General features: G+C 42.6%; 1 protein-coding gene across 3 annotated transcripts in view; it reads right to left on the reverse strand.

Moving 5' to 3' along the window:
• Nucleotides 1-6,199: 6,199 nt before the first annotated feature.
• PITPNB (phosphatidylinositol transfer protein beta) overlaps nucleotides 6,200-17,545 on the reverse strand; it is a 56,934-nt gene continuing 45,588 nt past the window's right edge. The window contains exons 8-12 of one of the 3 annotated variants that reach the window (XM_044275398.1): nucleotides 15,934-16,011; nucleotides 13,141-13,251; nucleotides 11,563-11,685; nucleotides 8,411-8,493; nucleotides 6,200-8,079 (exon numbers count right to left, since the gene is read on the reverse strand). In XM_044275398.1, the coding sequence (XP_044131333.1) occupies nucleotides 8,446-8,493; nucleotides 11,563-11,685; nucleotides 13,141-13,251; nucleotides 15,934-16,011 (360 nt within the window). In that variant the 3' untranslated portion in view covers nucleotides 6,200-8,079; nucleotides 8,411-8,445. Of the gene's footprint in view, nucleotides 8,080-8,402; nucleotides 8,494-11,562; nucleotides 11,686-13,140; nucleotides 13,252-15,933; nucleotides 16,012-17,545 lie in introns of all 3 variants that reach the window. The other 2 variants (XM_044275396.1, XM_044275395.1) reach the window with 2 other exon arrangements.

Below are 17,545 nucleotides of genomic sequence, written 5' to 3' on the forward strand. Positions count from 1 at the left end.
GACAAAAATGATCAAACATGAGACATTTGATAAATGAGGCATAATGTACTCCAACACAGTGTTTTATTAACACATCCCACACAAATAATGCAATTTTACTCAAACACGACAGATCAAGACCTCTGCATGGGTCAAAACAGAATTCTATGTGGGAAGTATTAATAATACACTTTTATGCCTGTATCAGGAGCCTATCAGCTCCTTAACGATAATTAAGAGGAGGGAAGGGCCTGTGGTGCTCTCTCCTCTGTAACAATAAGTGCTGGCAGTGCCAAAACATGTTTAGTGCTCCACCGTTTTTACATAGTGAATATTCTGCCAGTACTTGTGTGGTTGTAGGGGAGAACACACTGCAGGTACTTCATTCCTAATTATCATTAAGGCTACTTTCACACTTGCGCTTGATCGGATCCGTTCTGAACGGATCCGATCATATTAATGCAGACGGAGGCTCCGTTCAGTACGGATCCGTCTGCATTAATAACTTAGAAAAATTTCTAAGTGCGAAAGTAGCCTGAGCGGATCCGTTCAGACTTTCAATGTAAAGTCAATAGGGGACGGATACGCTTGAAGATTGAGCCATATGGGGTCATCTTCAAGCGGATCCGTTCCCATTGACTTACATTGTAAGTCTGGACGGATCCGCACGCCTCCGCTCGGCCAGGCGGACAGCTGAACGCTGCAAGCAGCGTTCAGCTGTCCGCCTGGCCGTGCGGAGCGGAGGCTGAACGCCGCCAGACTGATGCAGTCTGAGCGGATCCGCATCCATTCAGACTGCATCAGGGCTGGACGGAAGCGTTCTGCTCCGCTCGTGAGCCCCTTCAAACGGAGCTCACGAGCGGACAGCAGAACGCTAGTGTGAAAGTAGCCTAAAGAGTAACTAAACCTTTATCTTAACTTTTAATATGTTGTCCCTAATAAAACTATGTCTAATATACTTTATTAATGAATGTTCTATTACTTTTTGCTACCCAATTCCCTGTGCGCTTAAAACTCTGTTTGCTGTACACCAGTGACAGCTCAGCAGTGTACGGAGTAGATTTTATGAATGGGAGGCCTGCAGCGCTTTGAGTACGGGCAGGAGCGCACATTGCTGCTCCTGCCTGTGCTCCCTGGACGATTACTAACTCTTGGCATAGCACATGGGTACTCTGTACCCATGTACTATGCCATGATTAGCTGAGAGAAACAGGCTCCTGCTTCTGCCTGCTCTGCTAAGCTAAGAGAACTGCATGTCATGGCCCATTCATAAAATGTACTCCATACTCCGTACACCGCTGAGCTGTCAGCGGTGTACAGAGAACAGAGTTTTATGCCTCATTCACACGTCAGTGTTTGGTCAGTGATTTACATCAGCGATTGTGAGCCAAAACCAGGTGAGCTCTAAATACAGAACAGGAGCAGACCTTTACCTTATACCTTATGTCTGTGGAGGCTCCAATCCTCGTTTTGGCTCAGTCACCGATGGAAATCACCGACCAAAACACTGACATGTGAACGAGGCTTTAAGCGCACAGTGAATGGTCCGCTTAAGGTGGCAAAAATAGAAAATTCATTAATAAAGTATATTCAAGATAGTTTTATTAGGGCATTAGGGACAACATTATAAAAATTTCATATAAAAAGGTTGTTACTCTTTAAGAAGCTGATAGAGATGGAAAATAACTCATACACCCCTTATAGGGAGAGGCACTACAAATAACCTTAAGAAGTCTCTGACTGCCAAACATTTAGTGACAGCTAGTCATATTAACCCCTTCTACTCCAGGCCATTTTTCCCCTTCCTTCCCAGGCCTATTTTTGTAAATCTCACATGAGTCACTTTATGTGGTAATAACTTTGGAATAGTTTTTCTTAACGGGTTCTGAGATTGTTTACTGGTGACATATTGTACTTCATGTTAGCGGTAAATGTGGGTAAATTTTTTTCCTTTATTTAAAAAATTCAAACTTTACAGAATATTTGAAAACATTCACAATTTTCTAAATGTGAATGTTTTTACTTTTAGGACAGATAGTAATCTCATAAAATAGTCATCAGTCAACATTCCCTAAGTCTACTTTATGATGGCATCATTTTGTAAAGGTCATTATATTTTTTTAGGACGTTAGAAAGCTTAGATTTTTTTTAAGTAATTTTTTAAATTTTCAATAAAATTTCCAAAAACATTTTTTTTTCAGCACCAATTCAGTTATAACGTGATTCAGTTATAAAGTGATTATAATACACAGAGGATGGTACAGTTTACCATATCTGGTGGACATGCCCGCATGTCCAACGGTTTTGGTCCAAAATAGGCAAACTGATTTCCACAGTGTTAGGCTGCAGTTACAAGCCCGCTCCCTCCCTATGTCTTTTAGGAGATAAGCCTCCTTGGCTGACCTTTGCCAAGTTCAAACTATCGCAACACATTTTATTAGCTGCTAGAATCCATATTGCATTTAAATGGAAATCCGACACGTTAAGTTTCCAGGCAGTTATAGATAGAGTTAATAAGACCTTATTATATGAAAAACTGTCAGCCATTCGTTTGGACGCATTTGAGCCCTTTGAAAAATTGTGGGAACCCTGGGTTTCTTCCTCCTACTCCGCCAATGTGCGACAAAGTATAGCGTTGTAATACCCTATGTACTCTGTGGGTGGCTTTAGCTATGAGTTGCTCGTGGGCCACTTGATTAAGTTTGGCTGTAACTATTTGCACCATTCTCTTGCAATTGACCACTGTAGGATCTCCATTTGATTATTGTTCAAGTAATCTACCTTGTTTACTTTGTTTTTGTTAATTTGTATGTACCTACTACGTATATCAATGATGCCACGTGATGTTTTTCTAATGCTGTAAATTTTCAATAAAGCATTTGAAACATAAAGTGATTATAATAAAAACCACTTATTTTAGAAATAGCAACCAAATTATTCAAAACTGATGTTACAAGCTTTGTTAACCCAGATGTTAGGTGCTCATGCACACAAATGTATTTTTGGTCCGTATCCTAGCCACAGAAGTTGCGGGTCGGATGCAGACCCATTCACTCCAATAGGGCCGCAAAAGATGTCCATTCCGCGCCCCTTAAAAAAAAATAGACCGTCCTATTCTTGTCCGTTTTACAAAATGTGGAATACACATGGCCGGTATTGCTGATCCACAGCAATGGCTGTGTGCATAGCCCTTAAAAAAAGATTGAGGTTTTCTTGCAGATTTTTTTTAATGTTAAACCCTACAACACAGCAAGGGTTAACAGTTAAATAGAACTGCTCTATGGGGACACGGCAGTGGTCAAAAGGGAAGGAGCAACATATGGTTTTTGGAGGGCAGATTTTGTTGAAATGGTTTTTGGGTGCCATGTTGTATTTGAAGAGACCCTGAGGTATCCAGACAGTGACCTCATTTTGGAAACCACACCCCTCAAGGAATTTAGTAAGTGTACTAAGCACTTTGACCTTACAGGCGGTTTACGGAATTTTGAAACACTTGGCTGTGAAAATGAAAAATTTAACTTCTTCCAATAAAATGTTGCATTAGCGACAAATTTTTCATTTCCACAAGGGGTAAAGGGAGAAAAAGCACCCAATAATTTGTTACCAATTTTCTCCTGAATACAGAAACACTAAATATATGGTCATAAACTGCTGTAGGGGCACACCGCACGACTCATATGGCTTTGACAGTGCATATTTTGATGGATTGGATTACGGGCACCGTGTATTGAACAGTCTCTGGGGTACCAGCACAGCTATTTTCTAACAGCCCCCAAAAAAACCTGAACAGACACTAACAAAAAAAAATACATTTGTGTGCATGAGCCCTTAGTGACATAATTAATTTTAGCCTTAATAGGGTTATCCAAGACCTATAATGCCCCCCCAAATGCCCAGCCCCCTCACACAGATTGTATTTACCTCGCTCCTCGGCACACACACCGCGTGAATGAAAACATCCGGCGTGGAGGGGGCTGCCAATAGCAGGCCACAACGGGAATAAGTCTCCCTAGAAATAAGGGCGACGCTAGGAAGACTCCTTCCCGTCGCAGCGGCCTGCTATTGGCTGCCCCCCCCCTATCCCGGCCACAGATGTTTTCATCTGCACGACGTGGAGATGCAGAGGCCGTACTGGCATCAGAAGTTATACTGGTGCTGGGGAACCAGGTAAGTACAATCTGTTTGAAGGGCCTGGGGAACTATAGGTTTTAGATAACACCTTTAAGGACGGAGTAAAATTTCCCCCCTTCCTGTTCCAGCAGTCATAACTCTTACATTTTTTTCTTCTAAGCTTCTTATTTTGCAGGATAAGGCCTCATGCACACGACCTTTTTTTTTTTTTTAAGGTCCGCAAAAACGGGGTCCGTAGGTCCGTGACCGTTTTTTCGTCCGTGGGTCTTCCTTGTTTTTTGGAGGATCCACGGACATGAAAAATGAAAAAAAAAAAAGTCAGGTTTGCCATTGAAATGATAGGAAAAAACGGACACGGATCACGGATGACAATCTTGTGTGCATCCGTGATTTTTCACGGACCCATTGACTTGAATGGGTCCGTGAACCGTTGGCCGTGAAAAAAATAGGACAGGTCATATTTTTTTCACGGCCAGGAAACACAGATCACGGATGCGGCTGCCAAACGGTGCATTTTCCGATTTTTCCACGGACCCATTGAAAGTCAATGGGTCCGTGAAAAAAAACGGAAAACGGCACAACGGCCACGGATGCACACAACGGTCGTGTGCATGAGGCCTAAGTTATAGGTTTTTTAGGAACCATTTTGGGGTATATACAATGTTAAATAATTTATTTTTGATATTTAGAATTACATTTTGATATTATTTTGTGGAATTTATTTAGTGTTCACTGTGGTATAAGTAACATAACTTTATTAGGTGGGTCACTACACTGATTATTATTAGGGATGAGCGAACTTATGGTCCATGGTAGCGGAATCCTTAACAGAATTCTTAGATAACCCGAACTTGAAACACAAGTTCACGCAACACTAATGATTATAGAAATTTGACACTTTTTTTTTTCTTTTATTATTATATTTCTTTCCTCCTGCAGGCTTTCAACTGTCCAACTGCAGACTGTAGTGAATACAGCTGAAAGTGAAAGTAAAAGCAGGTTTTAGTGATTTCCAACGATGATTGCTCATGCTTATGTTGTGCTAATGCTGTCATTTTGGTCTTGAATAAAAGCCTGGAATAGCAGCCAAACCCATGTCTCTAGCTTCTACCAATCAAGTTATATGAGCAGCTAAAGCAGACCCCCCCTCTCCTTCCCGAGCTGGGCTCGGACAGAACAGTTGAGTGCTTCTCACAGAGCCCAAGCTGAGCTTGAGGAAAACGGTTAGTTGGTTAAAGAGGCCCTGGAAAAAAAACAAAGTGGCCCCATGTTGTAGGCAGGTACTGCCATTTGTGCACTTTACGACCTGCCTGTATTTCCCTGGGGACTTCCTGCAAAAAACTTGCATGTGCCTTGTACAACTTTCTTATAACTCTAATACTGTGAAAAGGGAAGAGGAGTAAAGAACAAGCCTAAGTTCCCATATATGTGTCCAACCACTTTTACCCATGGTTTTCGATGTCATCATTGCAGACATCTGCTGCATCGGTTGTGAAGTCAGATGTCTCCCAGCACCAAACAAACTCAAAGTATGCAAATTCTTGGTGTGGACCTTTCAGGCTACAGATGCCGGACTGGTCCACAAAATTGTGAGGCATGAAACAATTATTATATATGTGAAGCCAGCCAGAGTTGTCAGGAGCAGAGCTCTGATGGATTTATGCCAGATCCTGCAGCACCACCAGCAACATGAAGGACTTACACACACTCTGCAGAAGCACAACTTTTTAAAAGATTACTCAGAAAGTTGATTCATTTTACATTTAGGATGCAAATGAACAACAGGAAAAATAAAGAATCAGTGCAATGGTGTCCATAGCCCTTAATAGGGCTGTCCAGGATTTTGATGGCCTATTCTCAGGATAGCCCTATGAGATCAGTGTCAGCCAATCTGCTGTTACCTTGTAGCTCTGGCACCAAAATTATACAGTTCTATCCAATGTGCAGTGGGTGGTGCTGGTACTTGCAATGGTGTTCCCATTGAGGATAGGGTAAATATCAAAATGATAGACTACCCCATTAAGCAATTGATACAAATAGATTTGAAATAAAGAGTCCTCATTAAATTTTCATTAAAATGTAGACCAGCTTTCATATTTGGTGATCAAATTTATTGGTTACTTACACTTAATTAACATACTGTTCACACCAGACTGCAATTCTTGACATTTTACATTCATTAAAAGTTCCCCTGAATATTAAAATCTGAACAAAGACTGCAACATTTCCTCATGTTTGACTCTCTAATTCCCACCAGAGGGAAACAATATCTGGATCATGATAATAAGAGCCATCAAGATGTATAGCTTTATGTCTAGAATAATCAGGTCGACCGAGGGGCATTTACTACAGGGCCGTAATGTAAAGGCAAGTGTGAACACCGACTACGAGAGTTTAAGGTTGCAGTTCTAGCTAAACCTTTTGTAAAAAAATCTTTCCTGTCGCTCCTAAAATATTTATTTTAGATTTCATTTTAATAACCCAAATGCTAAGCATTTAACATGCTCCATTATAAAAATCTACTGCAGACATATCTACAACCGGACTGTATAACATTATCTTAAACTCTCTCACTCGCAGTTTGACTTCTAGTGAAGGGTTTTATATATTAAATATTTGTTTTACACATAGAAGAGCTGGAAAGCATAAATAACGTAGAAATGACACAGTATGCATAGATCCAAAACGGCAACATCTGAAATAAGCCACGTCTTTCAACGGTGTGTGTGAGCCTCGTTCCAAGAAAAAGGGGGAATCTAAGGATAGAAGTAGTGAAAGAAGGAACACACACCGGTGAAAGTGTCTGATGTCTTCCAGACGTCATCCAGAAAACTACTGGGGAAACGATACACCAGAACCACCAGGTCCTAGTGGATACTCTCACCTGATACATTGTTTCACCAGTTCCTTTCTTATATTCTGCTCCATTTAGACAAAAGGGTGGGGGGGACAAGATCCCAGCAAGACAGACACACCTCCCTAAAATAAGCATACGTCCAAATTTGGGACGGAGATCAGCAAACCCAATAAAATCCCATTTTGTTCTACAAATTTTGACAAAAAAATGTTACCAATGAAACCAAAGCTATTCCCTGCAATAGCAAATGAAATCGGATAAAAAAAGAATATATGACCTACAGGGCATTTTGGCTTTAAAAAGGACCTGTTCCCTCTCCCGACAGGTCTGTTTTAAATAATGGTCTTTAACATGGAGAATCTTTTCTTATGCCTCTATGTTCCTCTATGTATGACCGTATCCAATCAGTTCCGGCAATATAGACTATGAGGGACAAACCCCTAACTGGTAACACCCAGTTGTACCTTTATTCATAGGCAGGAAGGGCACAACATAGAGCAATAAGAATAGATGCTCCTGAATTGCTATGACATGGGGAATTCAAGCAGTTACTAAAATAGTTATGTCAAGGGAGGTTATAGGTCCTCTTTAAATCAAAATTTACCCCAACAGTACATAGCTTATACCAGTGCTTCGTAACTATTTGATGACGTTGGCCTCCGCTCCAGTGAGTGTCAGGTAAAAGTTCATTCTAAGCCCAATTATACATGACTTAATAACAATTCCATCAAATTATTACTATTTGATAAATTCTGTAACAGACCAAAATAGCAGTTTATTTGCCTGACAATGAACTAAAATAATTAAAAGTGGAACAGGTTTTGCAAAAACGATGGCCTGGCTGTCAGGAGTCCATGCCTTACAATGCTAGTGACATTCATCGGGTTTGTAAACTAGTCATATGCAGTGCACCTTTACGGATTTTTCTTTTTTTTGCTCATGTCAGGTACAGTACACTTAAGTAGTTGATGCTCAGAGCGTGTTTATATAGCTATAACCATACAGGTATATAAACACAGATGTAAATGACAATTCTGCATGCGGTTTGGTCAGGTCCGTCTTCATTCGTCATTGGCAGCACTTGTTCCTCTCACTTGACCTTGGTTGCGTAGCTGCATCAGAAAATAATAAAATAAAAAATTATTAAAACCATGTGATATGATGGAGATTAAGACTTAATCTTCAAGTAGCAAAGTTTCAAATTCTCCCTGAATAAGAATATTAATCAGTGCTTGGGAAAGAGCCGTTTAATACTGGAGAGAGCCATATCACGCTTCAACTCCCGCAAGGCAAGCAGATAAGGTGAAGATATGGAAGCCATTACAGAAAATCCAAAGAAAACGTGCAGCAATAGACAGAGCAGAAGACTGGGCCAAGTGTTCTGGAAGTATAAAGTAGTATAGGACCACCACCATATTATGTGACCGCTACTTACTCACAGACCTCAATACTGCCCCCTGTAACTAGACTTGGCTTGTTTAGGTGTCTGCCGCAGATGTACCTCGAACAGGACCCTTCTTACGTATCTAAATGTGGAATGAAATTAAAAGCTGCTCAACAGAAGGAAATCACTGAAAAATAAACACAGATCGATAGGAGAGAGTATAGTCCTCCCATCTATGAGAAGCCCACCACGGAAAACTGGAAGAAGTACACGTGGCCAGGTATGGGCCAAACATGATGCTGTATATGCACGCAGAGGGAATCAATGTAAGTAATGGACATGCTGCAAATTATAAAATCCACGGCATGGTCATTACTTAATTTTTTTTATGCAGATGCATTGCTTCACATTTTGCAAAGATTCAGGAGTGGAATCTGTGTAGAAATCAGGCCAAAATCAGTAATCAGTATTTTATCCATATGCACCCTCAGCGGCGGTACAAATCTCAGACAGTGGAGCCCACGATATTTAGTTTAGGCCGGACTCAGACGGCTGTGGTTTACATCCGTGTGCTATCCAGACTACATGCAATGCACATGGACCCATTGAAGTAAATGAGCAAATTCATACCTCCATTTTTTTTTAAACATGCATCGTTCTTATTAGTTTTTCATCCAAGACTTAGGCCTCATGCACACTGACCATGTGCCCGCCGTCTGCCAACGGAGAACCATTCACTTGATGCACGGACAGAAAACCCACGGGAGTACTCTAGTGCTTCCATTGGCTTCTGATCTGTGCCGTAATAAGGGTACGTACCTGTTAGGGTCTGGTGTGCACGAGGCCCAATTCAAGTGAATGGGTCTGGTGGAAACCCGGGCACCATGTGGACATCCATGTGCATGCAGATGAGAATCGGAACAGGCATCCAAATCCAACCTAAGGCTCCATATCCGTTCCGCAATTTTGTGGAACTGGTGCGGACCCATTCATTCTCTGAGTGCTCTCCGCATCCGCATTTCCGGAGCGCGCCCCCGATCAACCGATCCGCAGCTCCCGAAAAAAAGAAATAGAACATGTCCTATTCTTGTCTGCAATTGCGGACAAGAATAGGCAATTCTATGGGGGTGCCGACCGGGTGTATTGCGGACCCGCAATACACTACGGACGTCTGAATGGACCCCAACAGTACACAGCCAGTACTGGGTACACTTCTCAGCTGACTGACTCTACTGAATGCTCTCATTCATTGACAGCAAACAAATCTTGAAAATGGTAAGAAAGTATATATCACAAAGTTGTAGAAGGTTTCATTTACAGAAAGATTAAAGAGGTTGTCCCATCAAAATATTCTACATTTTTCAGACCAGGACCTGGATCTAAATACTTTTGAGACTGAATGTAATTAATAATTTACTATAGTTATTCAGCAGGTGGCATGTGCTCCAATCCATCCTTCAACTGCAAACAGCCATAACTACTGTTAAAGGCGAAGAAAGGACACCCCCCTGAACTGTGATCGGGAGAGTGCTGAAGCAGAATGAATACACCCACTAAACTGGGACTGCAGCAGAAAGGCCCACCCTTTCCCCGAGATGCGCTAGACGAAGAGCTGCAGTAGAATGAACACAAATCCTCAACTGTGATAGGGAGAGAGCTGCAGCAGAAAGGACACCTGCTGACCTGTGATAGGAAGTGAACTGCAGCAGAGATCCAGGCTAAAGATAATCTAGCACAGCAATGGGGAGATCTCTGGATCCATGTGAGGTACAGGGCTGGTTCTAGAGATTGTCATGTACTATGTGATGTCTGATTTTCATTTTTAGCATCATTCATAGGATAACCTCTTTCAGCTTTATTAGCAGAATACCAGAAACTATTTAATTTTGTTAATTTGTGTTTTTTTAGGTAAAGAAGTGAGTTTAGGCTGTGACTAAATATTTTAAAGTTATGTCTGCTGGTTGTAACATCCAACCGGAATTCTGGAAAACATGAAATCTGAAGTCAAGACTCCATCAAGAGGTGGTTGTCCAAGATTAGTAAAACTAAGGCGTAAAATAACAAAATAAGCATGACTTGTCTGTTAAATCGCCCACTGCTGCCATTCCGATCCCCCCCATGGGTCGCTGTTTACAGTGCTGGAGGAGAGGGCAATCGTCAGGTAATAATTACACCATCCCTTTTCGTATCAGAATTTTTGAAAATCTCGGACAATATGCTGATCTAGTGCATCCCCTTCCACTTTAGATTTAATTATAATCCTGTGCTTTTCCATAGTAAGGATAGGACCAAAAAAATTAAAAATTCTTTGCAGATTTTACCAGGCGGATTTGCAAAACTAAAATCTCAATCAGATTACAGTATCAAGCATGTGGATGCGATGTGGATCCTGCAGAATTTTTCCACTGACCTGCGGTGCTGATCTTTGAATCCACAGCATCTCAGTTTCAACCAGGGTGAAATCCACAGTGAAGTTGCAGCAACATTTTGCGGTGTTTGGACCTGGTCTTAAAGTGGTTTTCCTCCTAACACTTATCAGATCGCTTTGGACTGAACTGCTGGGACTCCCAGTGAGAACAGGTGTCCCTACAGCTAAGCGAGTGGAGCTGTACACCAGCAGACTATTCACTTCTATGGGACTGTCGAGTACAGCATTGGCAGTCCCACAGCAGTCAATAGGGAAGAGACAGTCACTAGAGCTCATTTCAAATGACTAAACTATAAGACCCCCCCCCCCCAGCAATTAGACATTTAGGCCCTTATCTGGGGAAAGAGAGGAAACTCTTAAGCTTAAAGGGCTCTTTCCATCTGGGACATTGAAGGCATATCGCAAGGATATACCATTAATGAACGATAGGTGTGGGCCTCATATCTGGGACCCCCGAAGTGAACAGAGTGTTCTCCATTCACTGATATGGAGTTGGGGAAAGCATGCCATGCATGTGTGCTCTACTTTACTTTGGGGGCTCCGTTCTGTAGATAGGAGCGGGTCCCAGAGGCCATCTGACATTGATGGCATATTCTAGCAATATGCCACCCATGTCCCAGATGGGCCAACCCTTTTAAGGGGTAAATCTTCCAAAGGTTAAGAATAGTACAGCCCCATTAAGAACGAAACCACTTCCCCATGGTTTTCCAGCATTCCTGGTGTGCACTGGAAAGAAAATACTGCCGAATAAAAATACAGAAATATTCATAGAAATATTCTCACCGCTTCTAACTCTTTCTGTGTTTCATCCTCCATTCGCCTGATGTCTTCCATTGTTAGGTCAATCCATTTGTCAATCCAGCAGAACAACTGACGATGAAAGTTCGTAAATATTCGTTTTTCTTGCTTAAAAAAAAAAAAAAAAATCCCATAAAGTCAAAATCAGGTTCACAGAATGCAGCGTTCTCTAATTTTAGAACCAGTCAGCTATCACTCCTAGGTAGGCCTTAGGCAAGTATCTGGCAAGACCCAGACAATAGATTCTTGAGACATGTCCAAAAATGACAGCTTTACACCTATCCACGGGACTGGTGATGTGTCTGATTGGTGTACCTCCACCGATCATACAGGGGTTCCGTGTCACCTTTTTGAATGGAGTGATGCTCAAGCATGCACAGTGACCCTATATTGACAGCCTTGTGAATTGCTGAAGACATCAAAGTGCTTGGCTATCTCCAAAAGAACGCAATACAGTTCGCATGGAGTGACAGTGAGCTTGCCCACTATTCAAACAAGGGGCATAGCACTCTTGGTTTTGGGATTGTAAGGGTCCCCACACAATCAGATAGTCATCTATCCTGTTGAAAGGCGATAAGCTGTCGTTCTTTGACAACCCCTCCAAAAGGAACCTGTCCCATCCATTCAGACGTCTGTAGTTCAGGGTCCGCATCAGTTCCACAATTTTGCGGGATGGGTGCGGACCCATTCATTTCAATGGGGCCGCAAAAGATGCGGACAGCACACCTTGTGCTCTCCGCACCAGTATTTCTGTTCCATAGCCTCGCAAAAAAGATGGAGCATGTCCTATTCTTGCCCGCAATCGCTGACAAGAATAGGCATTTCTATCACAGGGCCGGCCATGTGCGGTCTGCAAAATACACATGGCCGGTATCAGTGTTTTGCGGATCCGCAAAACACTTGCAGACATCTAAATGGATCCTAAGACCAAGTCAACCACTGTATTTCTCAATAGTTTTATATAATGTTACAGACAAACAGCCAACAATACATATTTGCTGCCACAGGAAGGTGAGAAGAAACCAACTGCTGCCAGACCCATTAGGGCTGGACACTGATTAGGAACGAGGAAGTACTTATACTGCACAGTATGGACTCATGTACACAACCGTTGTCTGCCGATGCCCGTATTGCGTCCTTCAAACAGGTCAGCGATATACGGGCACCGGCCGTTTGTGCACTGCATCACGGACACGAACCCATTCACTTGAATTGGTCTGCAAGAGGCACGAAACGCTTCTATGGTTTTCTCTCCAAAAAAATGAAACCTAGACCCACTCAAGTTTAATGGGTCTGCAATTTGCGAACCCCACTGCACAGAACAGGCGGCACTCGTTCGTGTGCATGAGCCCCATGAATGATACTTGGACTGAAGGATAAAACATAACTGGTATTTGACAAACACCAAAAATCATAATGGTCAAAAATTGTCACAGCATAAAAAAAGCAATGAGTACAACTCTGCATACATTTTCTGTAGGAACAAAACTCCAAAAAAGTGATATTATAGAGGTTAGGAATTTACAAAAATAGTCTTTTGTGGTCACCTAGAGAGAGTCTTACCTTCTGAATAAAATTTTCTACTTTATTTTGAAGTCCCCACCATCTAAACTTAATAGTGACTAGTTTGTAAGCACACATTCGTGGACAGTCCTTTGCATTTGCCAGTTCTTTCTGTAGATGAAAAGATATTGTTTTTCATTAAATTTTATCAAAATATATATAGCTTGGCAAGGTTAAAGGGGTCTTCTAGGAGTACAATACTGATGGCCTAGCTTCAGGATAGGTCATCAATATGAGATCGCTGGCCATCTGACTGCTGGAGCCCCCACTGATCAGCTGTTTGAAAGGGTTCTGCAGCCCAAGTACAGCAGCATAAACTGTATAGAGCCTGTGCTTTGTATGGCAGCTCACTTCAATGGGACTGAGCTGCAAGTAAGCCATATCTCATTGCAACGTCTATAAAAAGCTGTTCTTTTTTGTGGGCGGGGGGAAGGGGGGCTAAGGCTAGGTAATCAGTATTCAAACTACTCAGTAACCTAAACCCTGAATAAAACCTGCTCCGCCAAAGGTTGTGAACCTCTTCCTCAGTGATTGTCTCTGCTATTAAGCCCTAACAAAACCATCAAATAGCTATATGGGGAGAATGGGACACTTTGACTATATTATAATCACAGATAGCGGAACTAGAAGAAAGAAAGAGCAAATTAAAGATGTTCGCCATGTATGTAAGGCAGATCTCAAAGTTAGTGCTATGCCATCTGGTGGCCAAAGAAGGTAATGCAAAATGCTTCAGTGTAAACCATAGGGTTTGTGTAGTGCTCACTTTTCCAAAGCTGAGCTTTATACACAAAACAGAGGTTGTTCAGCCATGGGCATCTGCCCTGATTCCCTTGGACTGGCCAAGCAAGCAGACTGCCAGGGATAAGCTGCTGTTAGACACCACTGGCAGCCCTATCTCCTGGAGGTCAAATTATCAAAAGTTTATAGATACCATAGGACTTTTTCCCAACATTCATCCAATATGTATGGTCACCTTAAAGAGGTATTCCCATCTCAGGACTCTGTGGCATATCGCTAAGATATACCATCAATGCCAGATAGGTGCAGGTCCCAGGGCCTGAACCTATCTACAGAACGGACGGCATACCGTAGCAATAAAGTTCGAGATGGATACACCCCTTTAAAAGAAAGCTGAAACGGGAAAGAGACCAGATTGGCCTTCCCTAGTTTTATACAAGAAATTGTGCACTGTACAGATTTCCTATACATGTAAAAACTAGAATTCTAACTGTACTGTGACTCGCCCCCCAACTACCAGTCAAGAGATATTTAGAACAACTTCCATTGATTCCATTGGGGAGATTGACCACAAATAGTCATTCATTGCTAGTTTTACGATGCGTTCATTAAGGACATGCATGGGAATCCCCAAAGGCCAAACCCTTACTGGTGCAAATTATCGGTAAATTATTATTATTATAAAGATTCGATTGATTGACATGGCTGAGGTTGTTACAACGAGAAAACCTTTTATAATAAAATAAAAATGGGCATCACAACAGTTTCATATATGCGTTAAAGGGCAGATCTGTACCTATGAAACTGGCTGACCTGTTACATGTGCGTTGGCAGCTAACGGCATCTGTGTTGGTCCCAGGTTCATATGTCCCCGCATTGCTGAGAAAAAAATAAAGTTTTAATATATGCAAATAAGCCTCTAGAAGCAATGGAGGCGTTCCAGTTACACCTAGAGGCTCAGCTCTCTCTGAAACTGCTGCGTCCTTTGCACGATTTTAGGAGAAGTCATGGACAGGTGTGATAACGTTTATACTGCCTGACCCTGTCAAAGAGCAGAGGGCGCAGCTGCAGAGAGCCAAGTCTCTAGGAGCAACAGGGGCGTTGCCATTACTCCTAGAGACTTATTTGCATATATGATAACTTTTCTCTCAGTAATGCGGGCACGTATGAACATGGGACCAACACAGATGCCTCCAGCTGCAACAGGTCAGCCAGTTTCAAAGGTACAAATCTGCTGACAGATGCCCTTTAAAGGGGTTGTCTCATCATGGACAATGGGGGGCATATCGCTAGGATAACCCCCCATTGTCTTATAGGTGCGGGTCCCAACGCTGGGACCTGCATCTATATCAAGAACAGAGCCACACAAGTGAAGGAGGGCTCACTGTGCATGTGCCCTCCATTCATTTTCTATGGGGCCGGCGAAAATAGCCGAGCACCATTTCCGTTGGCCCCATAGAAATGAATAGGAGCATGGGCCGCGCATGCGCAATACACTCCATTTCACTTCTATGGGGAGCCAGCTTGGTGGTGGCCAGACCGGAGTCCTCCAGCCACCACCTTTTGGGGCTCCGTTCTTGATATAGGTGCGGGTCCCAGCAGTTGGACCCGCACCTATGACAATAGGGGCAATATCCTAGCGATATGCCCCCATTGTCCATGATGAGACAATCCCTTTAAAGCTATCCGGCAGGCTGTTTTGGCAGAAGTTCATCATATCCAGCACAGCCGGATACTGCCATTCAGTTGGAGCCCACTGACTTTAATGGGACTTTGAGGGGATCCAGACGGTTTCCGGCATGAGTTCTAAGATTCAGCCAGAAAAAAACTAGCGCAAGCACCGCTTTTTTGTCCAGCCGAATGCTGGCACTCATGCCAGAAACCGACCAGATCTCAGCCGGGTCCCATTATAGTCAATGGGGTGTGGTGATGCTCCATTCCCATCTGGATATGCACTCAGCAGGCTGTTCCTCTGCCGGATGCCTTTAACGCGTATGTGAAAATAGCCTTAGAAGTGCTCATATGTGTAGACTAACCTATTATAAATCAGTTTACCTTCCAATTAGGTCCCAGAGGTCCCCGATTTGTTTTGAAGGATTCAAATATTGCTGGATCTTCATCGGCTTTGTAATCCTGCAACACACAAACAGTATATGCATGTAATATCCGACAGTACAGTACCACTATCATGTGTCCTAAAAGCAGAAAATGTGATAAATTAAAAAATAACCATTATTAACCTATGAAATCCCTGGTGGTCTTGTTGACTTAGCGTGCCATAACATGTATGTGACCGCTACAGCCAATCACTGGCCTCATCAGACACATGCCGTACATGCAGGATTCTTTTCTGAAGCGGAAGAGATGCTAGAGGGACCACCAAAGCAGCACTGAAATGGTGGGGGATTTACTGTAAATGGGGAGTTATGGTTAGGCTTTTGTATTAACACATTTAAGGATGATAATACACTGTAGGGCTTTGTTCACACATAGGTATTTTTTTTGCAGTTTTAAGAACTTTTGTATTTTTTGTAGCGTTTGTTGCACAGGTGTTCTTTGATGCATTATTTTTGCTTAAGAAAAAAAAACACCAGGTCCCGATGTTAGCTGAAAGACTGAGAATTATTAAATTGTGCATTGTTGCATCTCTCTTATTCCTACTAGAAACGTATGAACGCATTAACAATTGGACGGAACCATTTCCCCCCATGACAAGGGGAGTATCCCTACTCCACCTGACACTGGCAGCACTGACTGGACACTGTCGGTGTGCAGTGACAATGCATTCATACACCTGTAGTAGATTAGGCGTTTTTTTTCTTTCTCTCTCCTTTTTCGTGGGGAACCCCCCACCCCCAACCCCACCCACTGGGGATGTGATAGGCTGGGATTAGAAACGTATTTAGTGATCATAAATGTATGTATTGATTTGGAATAAAATAAATAAAAGGGGGAGAAACAAATTGGTGGTAGGAACAACAGAGGGATTGGAAGGATGCTGCAGAATTGCTATGGGGAATACAATTACTTTCTAAAACAGACATGTCAGGAGATGTAACAGATCCTTATGAATTAAATGGACTTAAATGGCAGAAATCAATATAAAGCCTACATCCCAGGAGCCATAATACTGGTGCCATCACTGGTGGGCAGTTTCCTCCGACAACCAATCCACTTCACTGAGAACTCCATAGCAATAATGCACTTATTTCCATTTAGTTTGCAAAAAAAAAAAAAAAAGCTGAAGAAAAGAGAAAAAAGCACTGTATGATACATGACAGGAAACCCAATGCACAGCTCCCAAATGAGCAGTAGTGTTGAAGGAGACAGCCTTCTGGCATAGTTGGCGTGCCATCTCCTTCGAGATCCCACGAGGCAGCGGAGCCACTGGAGGCCAGCCTTTGGCTGGTGGTTTGTGCTGGTTGCCACCAGCTGTAGACTTCTCATCTCATTAGGTTAGCTGGGACACTCTGGGGGATGACAGCTGGAACCCACTCCAGTCTGCGGCTCTCAGGATTACTGGAGGCCAAATTCTGCTGCGCAGTTTCTGCAACCCTCAAACCAGAGCCTCCGCCACATATCACTGCACAGTACAAACTGTTTGAGCTCCTGAAGTAGGTTAAAAAGGCAACAGGCTAGGATGTCAGAAGAGATGAGAACGTCCCCT

Source organism: Bufo gargarizans, chromosome 1, assembly GCF_014858855.1.
Source record: "Bufo gargarizans isolate SCDJY-AF-19 chromosome 1, ASM1485885v1, whole genome shotgun sequence".
Classification (NCBI taxonomy): Eukaryota; Metazoa; Chordata; class Amphibia; order Anura; family Bufonidae; genus Bufo; species Bufo gargarizans.